This window comes from Lepidochelys kempii, chromosome 7 (assembly GCF_965140265.1).
Source record: "Lepidochelys kempii isolate rLepKem1 chromosome 7, rLepKem1.hap2, whole genome shotgun sequence".
In the NCBI taxonomy this organism is placed as follows: Eukaryota; Metazoa; Chordata; order Testudines; family Cheloniidae; genus Lepidochelys; species Lepidochelys kempii.
The window spans coordinates 36,081,865-36,096,487 of NC_133262.1; the positions used below are offsets into that span (position 1 = coordinate 36,081,865).

A 14,623-nucleotide genomic window follows, 5' to 3' on the forward strand; every position below is an offset into this window, starting at 1 on the left:
TAATGAGAGCTGGGGACTCTCCGGAGGTGCTCAGGGTCATGTGGCTGCAAGTACTACTGATTAGGATGCATGTCCTGCTCTGTTCTATAAATACATTCACCTTTTTGTCCTATGATAAAGGTTTGAGGCTCACTGTCCCTTGCATAATACCAGCAGTTTTCACACACTGTGATCCGTGGACCCTATAGAATTTGTTGGTGTTCTCCAGAGAGCTGGCTGGTGACTTGGTGCTGGCTCCTTCTCCTTGTTCCTGCGACTAAATCACATGAAAAGACCATTACAAATGCAGCAGAGACATATAATTTCTAAGGGAGCAGTCACTGTAGTTGCCCCAGAGATGATGTGCAATCACTAATGAGAGGGGAGTGGCCCATGTGAGTTTGGATGCAAGGAGGAAGGTATCCATGACACAATCTCATTATCAAAATGTGGCCCACACTATGAAAGAGCTTGTAAATCCCTGTATAATATAATAGTCTACAGTCTGAAAATGCTGCATCTTTTGAAAAACCGTCTCCATTTACAAAGAAATTGTCATGTATGAACTGCTTTGTGCATGTTGAGAAATTGGAGGCCCACTCCTGTGGTGTTTCATGGGGCAAAACTCACCCTGATATTAATAGTAGTTTCGTCCAGCCCTTCTTTCCACCATCCAAAAATAGTGTGGGTGAGCACATGTGTGTATAATTAAGGCTGCAAGTGCATTACGGAGGTCATGGATTCTGTGACTTTCCATGACTTCTCCAGCGGCTGGTGCTGACCCAGGGGCTGCCCAAGCCTGGCAGCCCCTTGGGCAGCAGCAGTTTGGGTGGGGGTGGAGGGGGCGCTCAGAACTAAGGGCAGAAGTTTGGAGGGCGTGGGGGGGCACTTACCTAGGTGGGGGGCCCCCTGTAGCCCATGAGGGGCAGTGGGGTCTCTGCGCTGCTCATGCCCGCAGGCCCTGACCCCGCAGCTCCCATTGGCTCTGGTTCTTGGCCAACAGCAGCTGTGGCAGCCAGTGCTTGTGGCAGGAGCAGCGAGTGGAGGAGCCCCTGTCTCCAATGCCTAAGAGCTGCAGGGACAGAACCGGTAGGAAGCCCCACCAAGCCCCCTCCCCCAGTAACTGTGGGGATACTGGGTCACCTCTAAACCGCTTCTGTCCCCCGAGCACTCCGACCCCCCTGCCCAAGTTTTAGTCACAGTGGGTGTTTTTAGTAAAAGTCATGGACGGGTCACAGGCCCATGAACTTTTGCTAATGGCCTGTGACCTGTCCATGACTTTTACTAAAAATACTCCTGACTAAAACATAGCCTTATGTATAATATACATGTACATGTGTGCATATATGTGTATACAATAAACTTATGATTGAATTGCTCCACATCTACAGACTCTCTAGCATGACATCATTTCCTTGTACTGAGAAACAATTGGGAAATACAACATATATGCTTATAGAAGTGCATTTTTTTTACAGGAATAACGGGCACAAAATATACTATGTAGCATAAGCGAGAACCTCCATATGTGATCTTTAATCTCATATTTCTCTGATTTTTCCACTACTTCATATAATAGAAATATTTAAAAGCTGCTTTAAATTTTAATTTTTCAAAAGATTTTTAACACCTTATTGCAAATTCCTTCTAATGAATTCAATCTAAAACACAAAGCTGGGGAAAATACAGGCAGACAATGCTCTGTCCAGAGATCTAATCTGTCCACAATAAATTGAGAAGCCATACTTTTTCTCATCATCTACATAAATACAAATCTCCCACTTCAGAGAGAAACAGGGAGCTTATGTATTAAATAGGTGATTTTTATTTTCATTGCAGTTCGTTCTGTTTGCCTTGCTAATATTTTTTTTTTCTTCAACTGTACATCTTTTCAGTATGCCGTACATAGAATCATAGAAGTCGTAGAAATGTAGGACTGGAAGGTACCTTGAGAGATCATTTAGTTCAGCCTCCCATGCAAGGAAGGATGAAGTAAAGCTAGACCATCCCTGACAGGTGTTTGTTCAAACTGTTCTTAAAAACCTCCAGTGATAGGAATTTCACAACCTTCCTTGGAAGTCTATTCCAGAAATCAACTATCCTTATAATTAGAAAGTTTTTCCTAATATCTAATCTAAATCGCCATTACTGCAGAATAAGCCAGTTATTTCTTGTCCTATGTTCGGTGAAATGGAGAACAGTTGACCACAGTCCTCTTTGTAACAGACCGTAACATGCATGAGGACTATTATCAGGTCCCCCAGGTCTTCTTTTCTCGAGACCAAACATGCCCAGGTTTTTTTTAAACATTTCTTCATAAGTCACATTTTCTAAACCTTTTATCACTTTTGTTGCTCTCATCTGGACTGTCTCACATTTATTCACATCGTTCCTAAACTAGTGCACAATTTGTTAATCCTGTATATTAAAATATAGTTAAGGTTTTATCACTACGAAGGTCTTGTTCTTATGTCCCTATTTTGTGTTCCTTTTCTTAATTTTGTTTTGGAAGAGGAAGAAAAAAATAGAAGTAAATGTTCCTCAGTAGCTAGCTGCTTGTAGAAATAAACAAGGCTAGTTTTTATTTTCCAGGTATTTGATAAACTACTTCTAGTTACTCCACAAGTGGATGCAGAGCAGATCTTAATGTCACCTAACTCATTTATTAAACTTCAAACAAACAGGTAAGTGGTAATTTTTTACAGTGTGTCAGCAATTTATTGAAGCTATAAAGTATAAGTCTAGATGTTTAAAATAACTTTTTTGGGGCTGTTTCGTTTAAGGATGTACAGGGAGATGATTTATTTTTTTTTTTAATATTGAAGGATTTATCTGATGATTAGTAGCCCTTTATCTCTACATTCGTTTTCTATCAAATCTTGTACTGGTCTTTCCTTGGTTAGAAAGCAATACCTACACAGTCGTATAGGTATAAGAACTTTTAGGTCTTGGTTTTAAGAGGTGCTGGGAATCTGTAGCTGACTTTAACTTGCGTTGTGGGTACTCAGCACTTCTGAAAACCAGCTTCTTGATGGTTTTTCTGACTGAGCGGCTGGGACTAGATCGTGAGAGCAGAAAGTGTTTTACCTAAAGACCACAACTTAAATCCACTGATAGTTGGTAACATACTACATTTTTGTTTACTAAACTTTCACATCACCATGGTAAAATCTGCATTTTGTTTCTTAAAAATAATAAATACTGATTTTTGTCTCTTGAGATTTTTTACATGTCACGGTTACGCAAAATGATTGTATTTTGAGAAGTAGCAGTGTAAAAAAATGGCATGTCATTCCAGATGTATTATTTCTTAATGATTTCCAGCTCTAGTTTGTACAGTTTACAACTAAGAAAGACTATTTTTTTGGCCCAGCCAGACTTGATCTGTAAGTCTGGCTCATGTATTATCACTAGTAACGCTGGTCTTGGTTACACGTCTGTAACTCTGTCTTCAATAGGATTACAGAGGTGTAATTGGGAGGTTGGGGACAGCAGGACAGGATTTTGCCCTTCATTTGGAACTTAGTTAACATCTCTCATGATGGCTTGTGAGTCCGAAAAGAAACCTGCTTTCATTCCCAATTGCTAACACTGGTGATACAGTTATTCAGCTATAGGGATTGAAAAAAGCAGAAATGTTTTTTCTACCAAAGTCAGGAAACAGATCTGCTGAGTAAGGAGGTGCCATTTTTTATATTGTCACTTTTCAAAGAAATGTTCTTTAAACTTTTTTCAAGCTTGATATAGTTTGTCTTAGCGTCTGAAAATTTCAAGCCCAGTGCTAGAAAGGGGCAGCTACTTTCCACAGGGGATTTACCCAGGGGGTCAGGACAGATGGTGTTTGCACCACTGCTTTCTCCAGGGGAGGAAAGCTTTAAAGTTTGACAGGGCTGCATCATCCTTTGGCTGCCTGAGGCATGATGCGCTGAATTCATTCATGTGTCTTAACAGTGAATACATTAATTAATCAAAACCCAGTCCTGGTGCTGTAAACACCATGCAATAAAGGATCTCCTCCCCCCACCCCACCCCAAAAAACCCCCAGCAGAGTTAACAAGATACATTCATACATGAACAGTCCCATGAGTTTAATTGTAATCCTTGTTCTCCTTCCCCCAACTTCCCTCCATTACTCTCATATTATCAGCTGTGGTGTTATTTCTAACATCTAGTGTATTCTTTCTAAACCTCATATCCTTGCTCATACTGAATAGTACCTTACTCAACACATAGCACTGGTGGAGATGATGAGACTCCTCATGATGTAAAGTGAGTAAGAGTATCAGAATCTGCCATTTAGCCTATAAGTTATCAGGGACAAGAACCGTGTGTCTTGTTCTCTAAATGGCCTAGCACACTTGGTATGGTCAATAAATTAAAATAATCCTTATGGCTCCCTGTCCTCTCCTCTTAAGGCTTTTTGTGGTTGCTCTGAGCAGATGAAGGCCCAACCAATGAAGAATATTTTGCATACTCCTTTTCATTGCACACCTCCCGCAATGGTCGGACCATTTCCACTATCCGGTATTCTGCATCCTGGGATATTCCTGTCACAGTTCAGGGCAACTGCACATATATTCTCCCCTCGTGGTCCCCCAAAGGAATCTTCTCTAGGCTTCTGCCTTCTCGGCCTTCATCTCTTTTGGGTAGAGACCCAAATCTCTCTCCCTCCTGACTGGGAGTTTTCCAGACTCCACTGTTCCTTCTTTACACAGGGATATTCCCAGCAAGCGAAACTGCCTAACCAGGCCAGTGTCTGTGCTTGGCTTTCTCGCCAAAGGCTATGAACAGCATAATTGACCGCAGTTACATGTTACCACACAGCTCTTTGTGAGCAAGCACATTTATTCTTGAGGTGAAAGCATTGCAGAGTAGACATATAAAAACAATAAAAGAATCTACACACATGCTAAAAGCTTACCACAGGTCATCCATCAGTCTTAGGGGACTATACTAGATCAAGTCTTTCCAACTGTTCTGCAAGTATCGAGGCCCCCTTTGGACAGAAAGTTCTGACTGTTGACTGGATCAGAAAGAAGGCCTTGAGTCAGTTTAAACTCAGGCTATTTATCCAAAAGTCCTTTCTTTTGTCTGTTGGCCTCAGGAGAATCCAGTTTAAACTAGTATATGTAAGCCTCTCTGGGAAGTGATACCTTGGGGGGCGGAGGAGAGATAAAACAACCAGGCTGATTCCCCTTAATCACCACTCACAGTTTCGGTTCCTAGAGGAGCTATGGTCATCCTTCTGCATGAAGAAAAACATAATCATACATAAACCATTCATTTAAAACAATGGACCCTAAAGATGCTCTGTGGGGTTGCAATATCTGTCACATCTCCCCCAGAGAGGTTACATACAATCCCAGCCCACAATAACACATAAACTAAGGCCTTTCAAGGAGAGTGCAGGAAGTTGCCATATCTGTCACAGCACCACCAGAAACAGTTTATCCCGTGGTGTAATCAAGCCTGGCACCTTCACTATTTGACCAGCCAGTAAGGACCATCAGGATACAGTTTTCATGTTGGGTTCCACAGAAGGAAAATGCTGTATTCTCAGTTGAATGGAAAAATGCATTGGGGGCAGGGGGGGAGAAGAGAAGGTTGTTTATATGTACTGTAGAACATTTGTAAGTGGTTCTTAAAAATATCCAATGAGTCAGAATGCCTGCTAATTGGAGTTTATACGTTTGCTCACTTTACATATTAATATGCTAATACCATGGAGTGTTTTATTCTAAAAATTAACCTTGTGTACAATTAATTTTCAGGAAACTGTTGAGAACTACTTAGTCATGTCCCTGTCTTTATCTTTAATACCAGCGTTGACCCTGGTAGACTAGTCTGCTACTGAATACTGTTGACAGAAAATGTCTGTGAAAGCCCATGCTGTACCCTTATACATTAATATTCTGAATCGAGTTCACGTCAGTGAATGATGACACTGTAAGGTAATGGACAGCAAGTGGATTTTAATATATGCCCAAGCATAGATAAGACTTTTTCCAGGAAGGCTTGAATCAGGATCTGAACACTTGATTCTTAGATTAGATTACAGTGCTTTGTGGCTTTATAGCAAAAACACGGTAAACACACACATCAGATAGCACTAGTTTACGCTTGGTTTAAATAAATCTGGTTGTAAATGTAGATTTTTTTTTTTTAAAGCTCTCTGTTTTTGCTTTATCAAGGGACAGAGTAGCTTCCCTGAGTTACCGTGTCCTGGATGGTCCCAGTAAAGTTCCTGTTGTACAGATCGATGAGAGAGGCTTTCTGAACTCGGGGTCCTTGATAGGATCATCAACAATTGAAATAATTTCCCAAGAGCCATTTGGAATCAACCAGACCATTGTAGTTGCCGTTAAGGTAGTATTTTTCCCTTTATCTTCACTAGTGTCAGAACACAATTAAGGCTAATGCAGTTTCGTCCGTTAAAAACATACGCTCCTATGACACCAACTGGGTAAAGTTAATTTCACCTTTAAATTCTGCAAAGTGTAAAATGCACCGATTAATGGTCAGTTCAGTGTTGTTTTTAACGAGATGTTGGAGTACCAGTTTGGTGGTGGTGATAATGAAGTTTTAAAATGTGCATCTCCTCACATTGGAGAATTCTCAACCGTAGCACAGTCCACCAAAAAATGTGCCTGTGGGTTGCATGTGCCCTTGTAAGCTAGAAAAATGTGCTAAAAAAAATCTCTTCAGAAGTGTTTTCTTTTAGAAGTGTTTGATACTCTGCAGCTACTGACATCTATCATAGGCGGCTCATTTCTCAAGGAAGGGAAAGGGATAAAGCCAGCCAGAGTGATGAATACAGTGTCAGCTGCAAGGTGACTAACAGTGGTGCTTGAATTTTCAGCATGTCTGTGTTGTGCAGAAATACCATTTTCTTTCTTCAGTTTCCAAGTACTGTAGCTCTTAACGGACTCTTTCTGCAGGAAATCAAAACAGGAGAGTGACTACCCTCAGGTTCAGATTTAGCTGCTGTCCAGTGTCCTTAGTAAGCTGGGCAAGAAGCATGTCCAGTGCTGGCGCATGTTGCTTATAGTGCTAAAGTTCTCTGAAGTGCCTTCGCTTCAGAGAAGGCACAAAAGTTACAGTAGGAACCAGCAGCGAAGGGATTAAATTGTCAGCCTGACTAATGCTCTTTCATATGATTACCATTATTAAATTGCATGAACTTCTGCTTGGGAATAATCATGCATGTTTCTGTTTCAGCACTTTGGGCACTGATGGCTCTCATGTCTGTCCTGCACTGTCTTAACCAAAGTAATATGGAAGAGTATGAGTACTTTCCACATCCCTCAGGCCAGAGTTTGCTTCCCCCTCCCTAGTACTTAGCCTAGACTCTGCTGGGTCCTGATCCGGTGCTTGTTATAGCCACGGAAAAGACTCCTATTGATTTTCTTGGGAGCTGGATCAGATACCCTGGCCAGCATGTTGGGGTTGTGGAGCCATGCTCTCTCCATTCACTCATCCATTCTGTCTGTTCATGGAGCCAGCAAACTGCAGGATTGAGGATTTAAGACTGTAAACTCTTTGGGGTGGGGGTTGTCTTTTTATTTCACGTCCATACAGCTTCTGCCGTGACCTGTCTACCCATCTTAGGTACTTATCTGGCCCTGTTGCCATCTGAACTCCTCATATCTTGAGTATCTTTATCCTCACAATGTCTCTGAGGTAGAAAAGTTATATTAGCCCCATTTTACAAATGGGGATTTGAAGCACCGAGAAACCAGGTGACTTGTCCAAGGTCACGCAGGGAGGCAGAGCAGGAAATGAACCCAGGTCTCCTGAGTCACAATAGGCTAGTCCTCTAAATACTGGGCCTTCCTTTCTGTATATACCAATGTGAGTATTTTGGCAGTCTTTGCTCAGGAGAGGCTGTATTCCGAAACAGCAGGTGGCAACGAAAGTAAGGAGCGATACACCAGAGTTTTGTGGGGAGGTAAGCTCAGCACTTGCTCACATGCCGTCTGGCTCTATTCAACCCAAACATCAAAACATTAATGCTAGAAATATTCAGAAAGCTGAGATGTTCTTAAAAAATAAATAGCTCCTTTCATCAATATTAGATCTAGCAGTTGTCTCTACAGACCCTGTTTTGAGACTGTTAAGTAAAACAGGCTTGAAAGTCTGTCATGGAAAATGGCATTTTTGTTATCTTGTTACATCAGTTAGTTGGGCAGATGGCCATATGCACTGATATTTTAGCTTATTACATCAGCTAGTGGAGCAGACAGCTGTACATACTGATATTTTAGCCACAGTTTTCAGACTCACCAAAGATGCAGTTTCCTTGAGGCCAAAGCTGTCCTTTCCTTTTCAAGTTTTGACACGTACATTTTGAGTTAAAATGTAAAACTCTGTTATCTGAGCCTCTTAGCTCAGAAGAAAGGTATGCTTGAGGGGGGCATTTAAAGTACTGTTCTTTATACAGTTGAAGGTTGTTGTTTTTTTTCCTTCCTTTATCCTTCCATTATTTACTGGTATTTTCCAAAAGCTATAGCAGACAAAACACACGTTGTCCCTTTACTTTTGATAGCTAGCCTAGATAAGTCAAGCAGGTTTTCCTTTTATTAATTAATAATGGAAATACATTTCCACAACAAAACATTTGTGAATTCATCATTGTAAGAACGATTCCCTGCAGGTAAGTGTTGCTGCAAAAATTGTCTTTATTTTTGCACAAACGCTTATTTCTTTAAACAGCTTGTAGGATGGGAGCAGGGATTGCAAACCCATTCTGATTTTCTGGGGCAGCTTCCTGACCAATCTGTGCTTAACAGACGCAAGGTGGGCCCAATTAATCAAGCCATAGGAGAGTTTATTTGAGAGTGGCCTGACCCTTCTGCAGCATTAGAAGTGGGCACTCCCTTTGAACGTCCTGGATGAGATGCTGTGCTGTGCCTCTTAGAGATGCAATAGCGAACTCGCAGCCCTGTGGAAGTTATATAGCTAAAGTGGCTTTAAGCCAGCTTTGTGCCCTCCCAGTCCTGGGCAACTCCTGCAGCACCAACATAATAGAGAGAGCCCAGGGGAGCTGTCTGAATTGCAGCAGCTTCTCCCTGGCTGCCCATAATCTCCACAGTGCTGGAGCCACACCCCTCTGTAGCAAGTCTTGAGAGGTGGACATTGGAGGGCAGCCTTACAGCTGTCTTCCACTCTTCCTGGACTGGGGGAAATCTTCCCCCTGCCAGATCTTGGGCTTTTAGAGTCCGTTTATGCTACTCCAGCCCTTTTACCTGGTGTAGAGGGACTGGAGCAGATGTTAGAATCTCATCCTTTGTTCATATGTACCTCATGCACCACTCACACAGGGGCTGATATTTGGTGATATATAATCTTTGTATATCCACCTTTGCTGGGGAGAAGCCTGCAGGTTATTAGTTGAGTTGTGTATCTGTTGAATTTTCTGGTTTTGTTTTACAGGATAACCACATCATCTCTGTAATTTTGTGCATTTGTTATATGTCATTACTGCTTCTCAGCTCCCGGTGCTATACGAGCAGGAGATACTTTGCAAGGACTTTATGAAACATAATATGCCCTGTGTGAAATATAAAGCTCCATCTCTCAATGCTGTTGTAATGTCCAGACTAAAAATGTGTGGTTCATAAAGAACTCTACATGTATCTGTGTCTGAAAATTATTTAAACGGCTTTATTTAATAGGCACCCCACGGTCAAGGGAAAAAAGCACTTTACAGAATGTCGTCTTTTATTAATGTCATACAGGTGTCTCCTGTTTCCTACCTGAGAATCTCCATTAGTCCTGTTCTGCACACTCAAAACAAAGAGGCTCTGTTGGCTCTACCATTGGGTGTGACATTAACCTTCACAGTCCATTTTCATGATAACTCTGGAGATACCTTCCATTCGCACAAATCTGTGCTCAACCTTGCAACCAACAGGTAAGTGTCTACATCAGAGTGTTAATTATAGGGGCACCTAAGAAATGTAAAAGACATTGTATTACCAGTCATGGTAACTGCCCCAGCAAAAGAAAGGGGATAAAGCTATGTCAGCAAGAGTGTGACTGTACTTCTGGTGGCAGATTGGGATCGCAGGCTTGGGATCGTTGATTGACTCCTGAAAAGTATACAGCCTTCAGAGATGCCAGAGAGAAGGGCACCAGTTTGTCACCAGTATTGACCTGACAAAATGAAGTCATGCTTAGGCAGAGGGTCAGTGGGAACAGGGGGTGTATGCGTGTTTATACTTACAATGGTTCTGAACCATTAAGTTGTACACATTGTTGGCCTATGTAACAAGTTGATTTTATTAGTGTTGGCCTTATCCTTCCTCCCTCCCTCCTGCCGTTTGTCACACTCATTGCAGCTTGTCTTAAACTTAGGGAATTTGGAGTGGGGACTGTGTCTTCAGATGTGTTTGTACAGTCTTTAGCACAATAGGATGCGATCCTGACTGGGGCTTTTGGGCACTACCAGGATACAATAAAAAATCATATTTGGTCAGTGGGATGTTCGTCAAATTCCCCAGCAATTACTGCACAAAATTTGTCTTCCACAGAATTCCTTGTGTAAATACTTGGATGAGAGTCATGAGGAAAAGGAAGATATGGGTTTTTTTAAGCTATCTTGTTTTTCCCCACTCATATAGATATATCTTTGTATTAGTAGTGTCAGGAGTGTGCAATGCTGATGAGCGTGCATATCTCAGTAGCAGTTTGAAGACACTGACCTAGTAGAGTTAAGAAATTATGGCTGACCAGCTGCAATTAGTGTTAGACCCATTCATAGAGTTTTCATTATATTGCTTCTTTTTTCTGTGAAAAAGTGAAAGAAGAGACTTGCCTCTCTTTAGGAGCTTCTTGAAATGCTAGAAAATGATATATTAGGTCATAAGGACCTCATGATTTCCTCTTCTAGACTTACAGACTCATAGACTTTAAGGTCAGAAGGGACCATCGAGATCATCTAGTCTGACCTCCTGCACATTGCAGGCCACAGAACCTGAAATAACCCACTCCTGAAATAGACCTCTAACCTCTGGCTGCATTACTGAAGTCCTCAAGTCATGGTTTAAAGACTGCAAGCTACAGAAAATTCAGCATTTACACTAGTTTAAACCTGCAGGTGACCCGTGACCCATGCTACAGAGTGCAGTGGTTAGGATTCAGATTTTCTTGAACGACAACTAAATACATCAGTTGTATATTTTGCTCCTTTTTGTTAATCTCAGTTAATTAATAACCATCCCAAAAAAGGAGTCAGGCAAAGTAAGATTTTTTTTTTAAAAATGGAATAAATACCTATCAGCTAGGAGAAGAGTAAAGGGAATAGCAGAATTTTCTGAAGTCCAAAGCCATTTTTTTTTCCTTTTATTTACAGAGATGACTTTGTGCAGATTGGGAAAGGAACCATGAACAATACATTTGTAATTCGAACTGTAAATGTAGGCTTGACCTTGCTTATGGTTTGGGATACAGAGCACAGTGGAATTGCAGATTATGTCCCCCTTCCTGTGCAACATGCCATTTTCCCTGAGCTCAGAGACATGGTAGTAGGTGATGTCATCTGTTTTAGTACTACACTGATGAATCAAGAAGGTAAGAAACACTAGCTGTTTAAATGCATTTCAATGTTGGCTCTGAATTACCATGGAAACTTTGTAGTGCTATGCATTGTGACAGTCTAGGGAAACCAAATACATTATTTATGATGATGATCAGAATCAGATGACACACGCTATTCTTTTTAACACCACAAATAAGTTTGATAAACTGTAGCTTTCGAAAAATTCACTTGTGTTGAGGTCTTGGGCATCAAACATCTGCAGTTTCCAATTCAATTGTTCTTAAAATATAAAACATTCTGGAAAAGACTTAGTACATTTTTTTTAACAGGGATAATAATACAAAGACACAGTCTTGAGGCCTTTACTCAATCCTCTAATTAGTTCTTTGGCCTTAATGGGATTTTTGCAACAGTGGCACTTCTGCTGGTGTAACTGAGAGCAGAATGTGGCTCTGAGACAAGGACCTCAGAATCTAGCCCCCGCACATCGGATAGCATAGCTAATAATATGCACACACAGACACAGAGTGGTAGGAATTGGTGTATGTAATAGTGGGTACCTATAGATACACACTCCAGTTTCCAAACAAACATGGCTAGCATATTGCAACCCTGTTAAGCAGTTTAATTTACAAGTAGTCTTTTCTCATAGGCTTGTCAGGAATCTGGAGCTCTTCACTGAGCAGTGTTCTTCAGGTTGACCCAAGGACTGGTGTAGCTGTGGCAAGGGATTCAGGAGTTGTCACTGTTTATTATGAGATTCCTGGACTACTTAAAACATACAGGGAGGTGAGAGATTTCTAACTTCCACTAGGTCTGTTGAGGTTTGTTTGCTGTCTGTTAGGAACATATTTCTACCTACGGTCATTTTTTTTTTTTTTTTTTTTTTAGCAACAAAATTTTAAGCTTCTGTTATTGTCACTTATTTAATTTTTTTTTCTTGGAAATGTATAAATAGTTTCCTATATCTGTACTGTTCATCTTGAGCAGAAGATGAATTGATGGGGAAAATATTTGATGTACTTCCAAAGCCATCATGGTTATAGTTTGTGTTAAAGAAGGCAATTTAACGTAATAGTTTGTATTTTGAGCCTGTACTATTTTTATATGGCACACTCCATTTCTTTGCTTGGCTAAGTTGGTTCCAGATGCTAAACAACTTTTGATTAAGGCTATGCTGTTCTGAATGAAGTTTCACTGTTTGAATGAGATACCCAACCAGAATTTTTTTAATGTGGTACCATATGTACTGTACATTGGCCAGTCAGTATTACTGAATTTAAAGGGAGTTGCATTTATTTGATCTTCCGTGAAATAGTTCTGTCTACACTGAATTCACTATATCAGCAGACATAAGAGCACCAGACATTATTTTTAATTAAATTAAATACAGCTTTTTTGTGCCTATTAAGCAGACTGATTTATGAGGGATTAATAGAAATAGTAAAATGTTTTTCTAACTTAAGCTGCCTAAAAAAGCAAATTCTAAAATTAGAGAAATGCAGCATTTCTTTAATAATAATAAAAAAAAGTGCATTGTGTGTGTGTGAGGGGGAGAGAGGGAGAGAGAGAGGAGAATCAGTTTTTGACTTACTAAAATCCATTCCTACCTTATTTTGTTTTCATTTAACAGTCTTCTGTAATAGGGTTCTTTTGTTGACTTTTTTTTTTAGGTATCGATCAGTATTCCTCAAAGGACTATAGCGATGCATGTAACTGGAGTGAAAACAAACTTACAAGGAGTTGCAGCTTCAAAAGTTATAGTTGCAACTGGGGATAGAAGCAAAAATTTGAAAGGTAGTATGCTGAATCTTCTACTTGCCTGTTCATTACTTAATCGCACATGCATGATCTTCTCTAGCATCTAGGAGTGTAGCAAGAAAGGATCCTGCACTAGTGCTTCACCATTGCCTCGCAAGCTATGTGGGAGTCGTCATGGTCATGTTGCGAGTTTGTAGGGTCTTACTGGCTTTTTCCTTTCCCCGCTAAAATCTCAGAGTGAGAAGACCATGGGCATGCTCCTGAGTCACCACACACAATGTTGAGGAAATGGACAGCCAGTGAGAGCTTTTGCGCAGCTGGGCTAGAACCAGGACCAGGAGGGAGGGGAGAAAAAACCCAACCTTTCCCTCCCAGTAGCCATGAAAGATGGGGAGGCAAGAGCTGAGACTCCCTGTCACTCTCAGCAACTGTGCTATGTAAGTGAGTTCACAACACTGTGTGGTGAATTGAGCCAGGAGGTTGCACAGTGTGAAGATACTGAATTGCAGTGAGGCATCATCATATAGTGATATACCATTGTGATGCCACATACTATCAGGAAGTCACAATGTGATCCTTTTGTGGCCAAGGAGCTGTCCAGCTATTAATATGGGAGTTCTGCTGTCCTATGCTGTGAGCTCTTCATAATCATCGTAAAGCCTACGGGTCTGACTATACTTTAAAAAAAAAAAAAAACCCTCAAACCCTATGGCAATGAGTCTCAGAATCCTTGCTGGGTTTCAGAGCCCAAGGAATGTGTACATGGCTTTTTAGCTCTGTTGCACAAGCCCCGCCTGAAACTCACTGCTGTGGCAATTTGTCTCTGTGTAGATGTACTCTTAGTGCTATGAGCCACAATATTGTCACAACCACAAGGAACTCAGAACAAGGTTCTGACATGTTAAATTGGAAAAAGAGATGAACATATTTTTGAACTAATATAAGAATCTCTAAAACACTCTTTCATACAAATAACTGATTTGTGATATGTGTACAGGAATCATTCTGCATTTTTTGAAGGTGGTGGAGGAGTTTGAACCATTGTTTAAGTATGGGTTTTAAAATATTTTCGGTTAACAAACTCAAAATAGCTCAGTGAATTTTCATCAACTTTCCCAAGAGAGTTAATCTTTGAGTTTCCAAAAAGGAAAAAAATTGAGAAAGTTGATCAGTAGAGCTGATTTAAAAAATGTTCACATTTTGGGGATAAAAATGGGGAGAATTTCAACAGTTCTAGCAAAAATAATAATCCCCTACTTTTCAACTAGCTGTTAGAGAGCTGTTTAAAATTTTGAATTTCCAAATTAAATAAATGGGAGAGGTTTCAGAAATAAAACTAGTGTA

General features: G+C 40.6%; 1 protein-coding gene across 3 annotated transcripts in view; it reads left to right on the forward strand.

Moving 5' to 3' along the window:
• Positions 1-14,623, forward strand: part of NUP210 (nucleoporin 210) — a 117,722-nt gene that overhangs the window by 89,080 nt on the left and 14,019 nt on the right. For all 3 annotated transcript variants that reach the window (XM_073352190.1, XM_073352193.1, XM_073352191.1), the window contains 6 exons: positions 2,572-2,663; positions 6,171-6,345; positions 9,717-9,892; positions 11,333-11,550; positions 12,171-12,307; positions 13,192-13,315. In XM_073352190.1, coding sequence (XP_073208291.1) covers positions 2,572-2,663; positions 6,171-6,345; positions 9,717-9,892; positions 11,333-11,550; positions 12,171-12,307; positions 13,192-13,315 — 922 coding nt within the window. The remainder of the gene's footprint in view (positions 1-2,571; positions 2,664-6,170; positions 6,346-9,716; positions 9,893-11,332; positions 11,551-12,170; positions 12,308-13,191; positions 13,316-14,623) is intronic.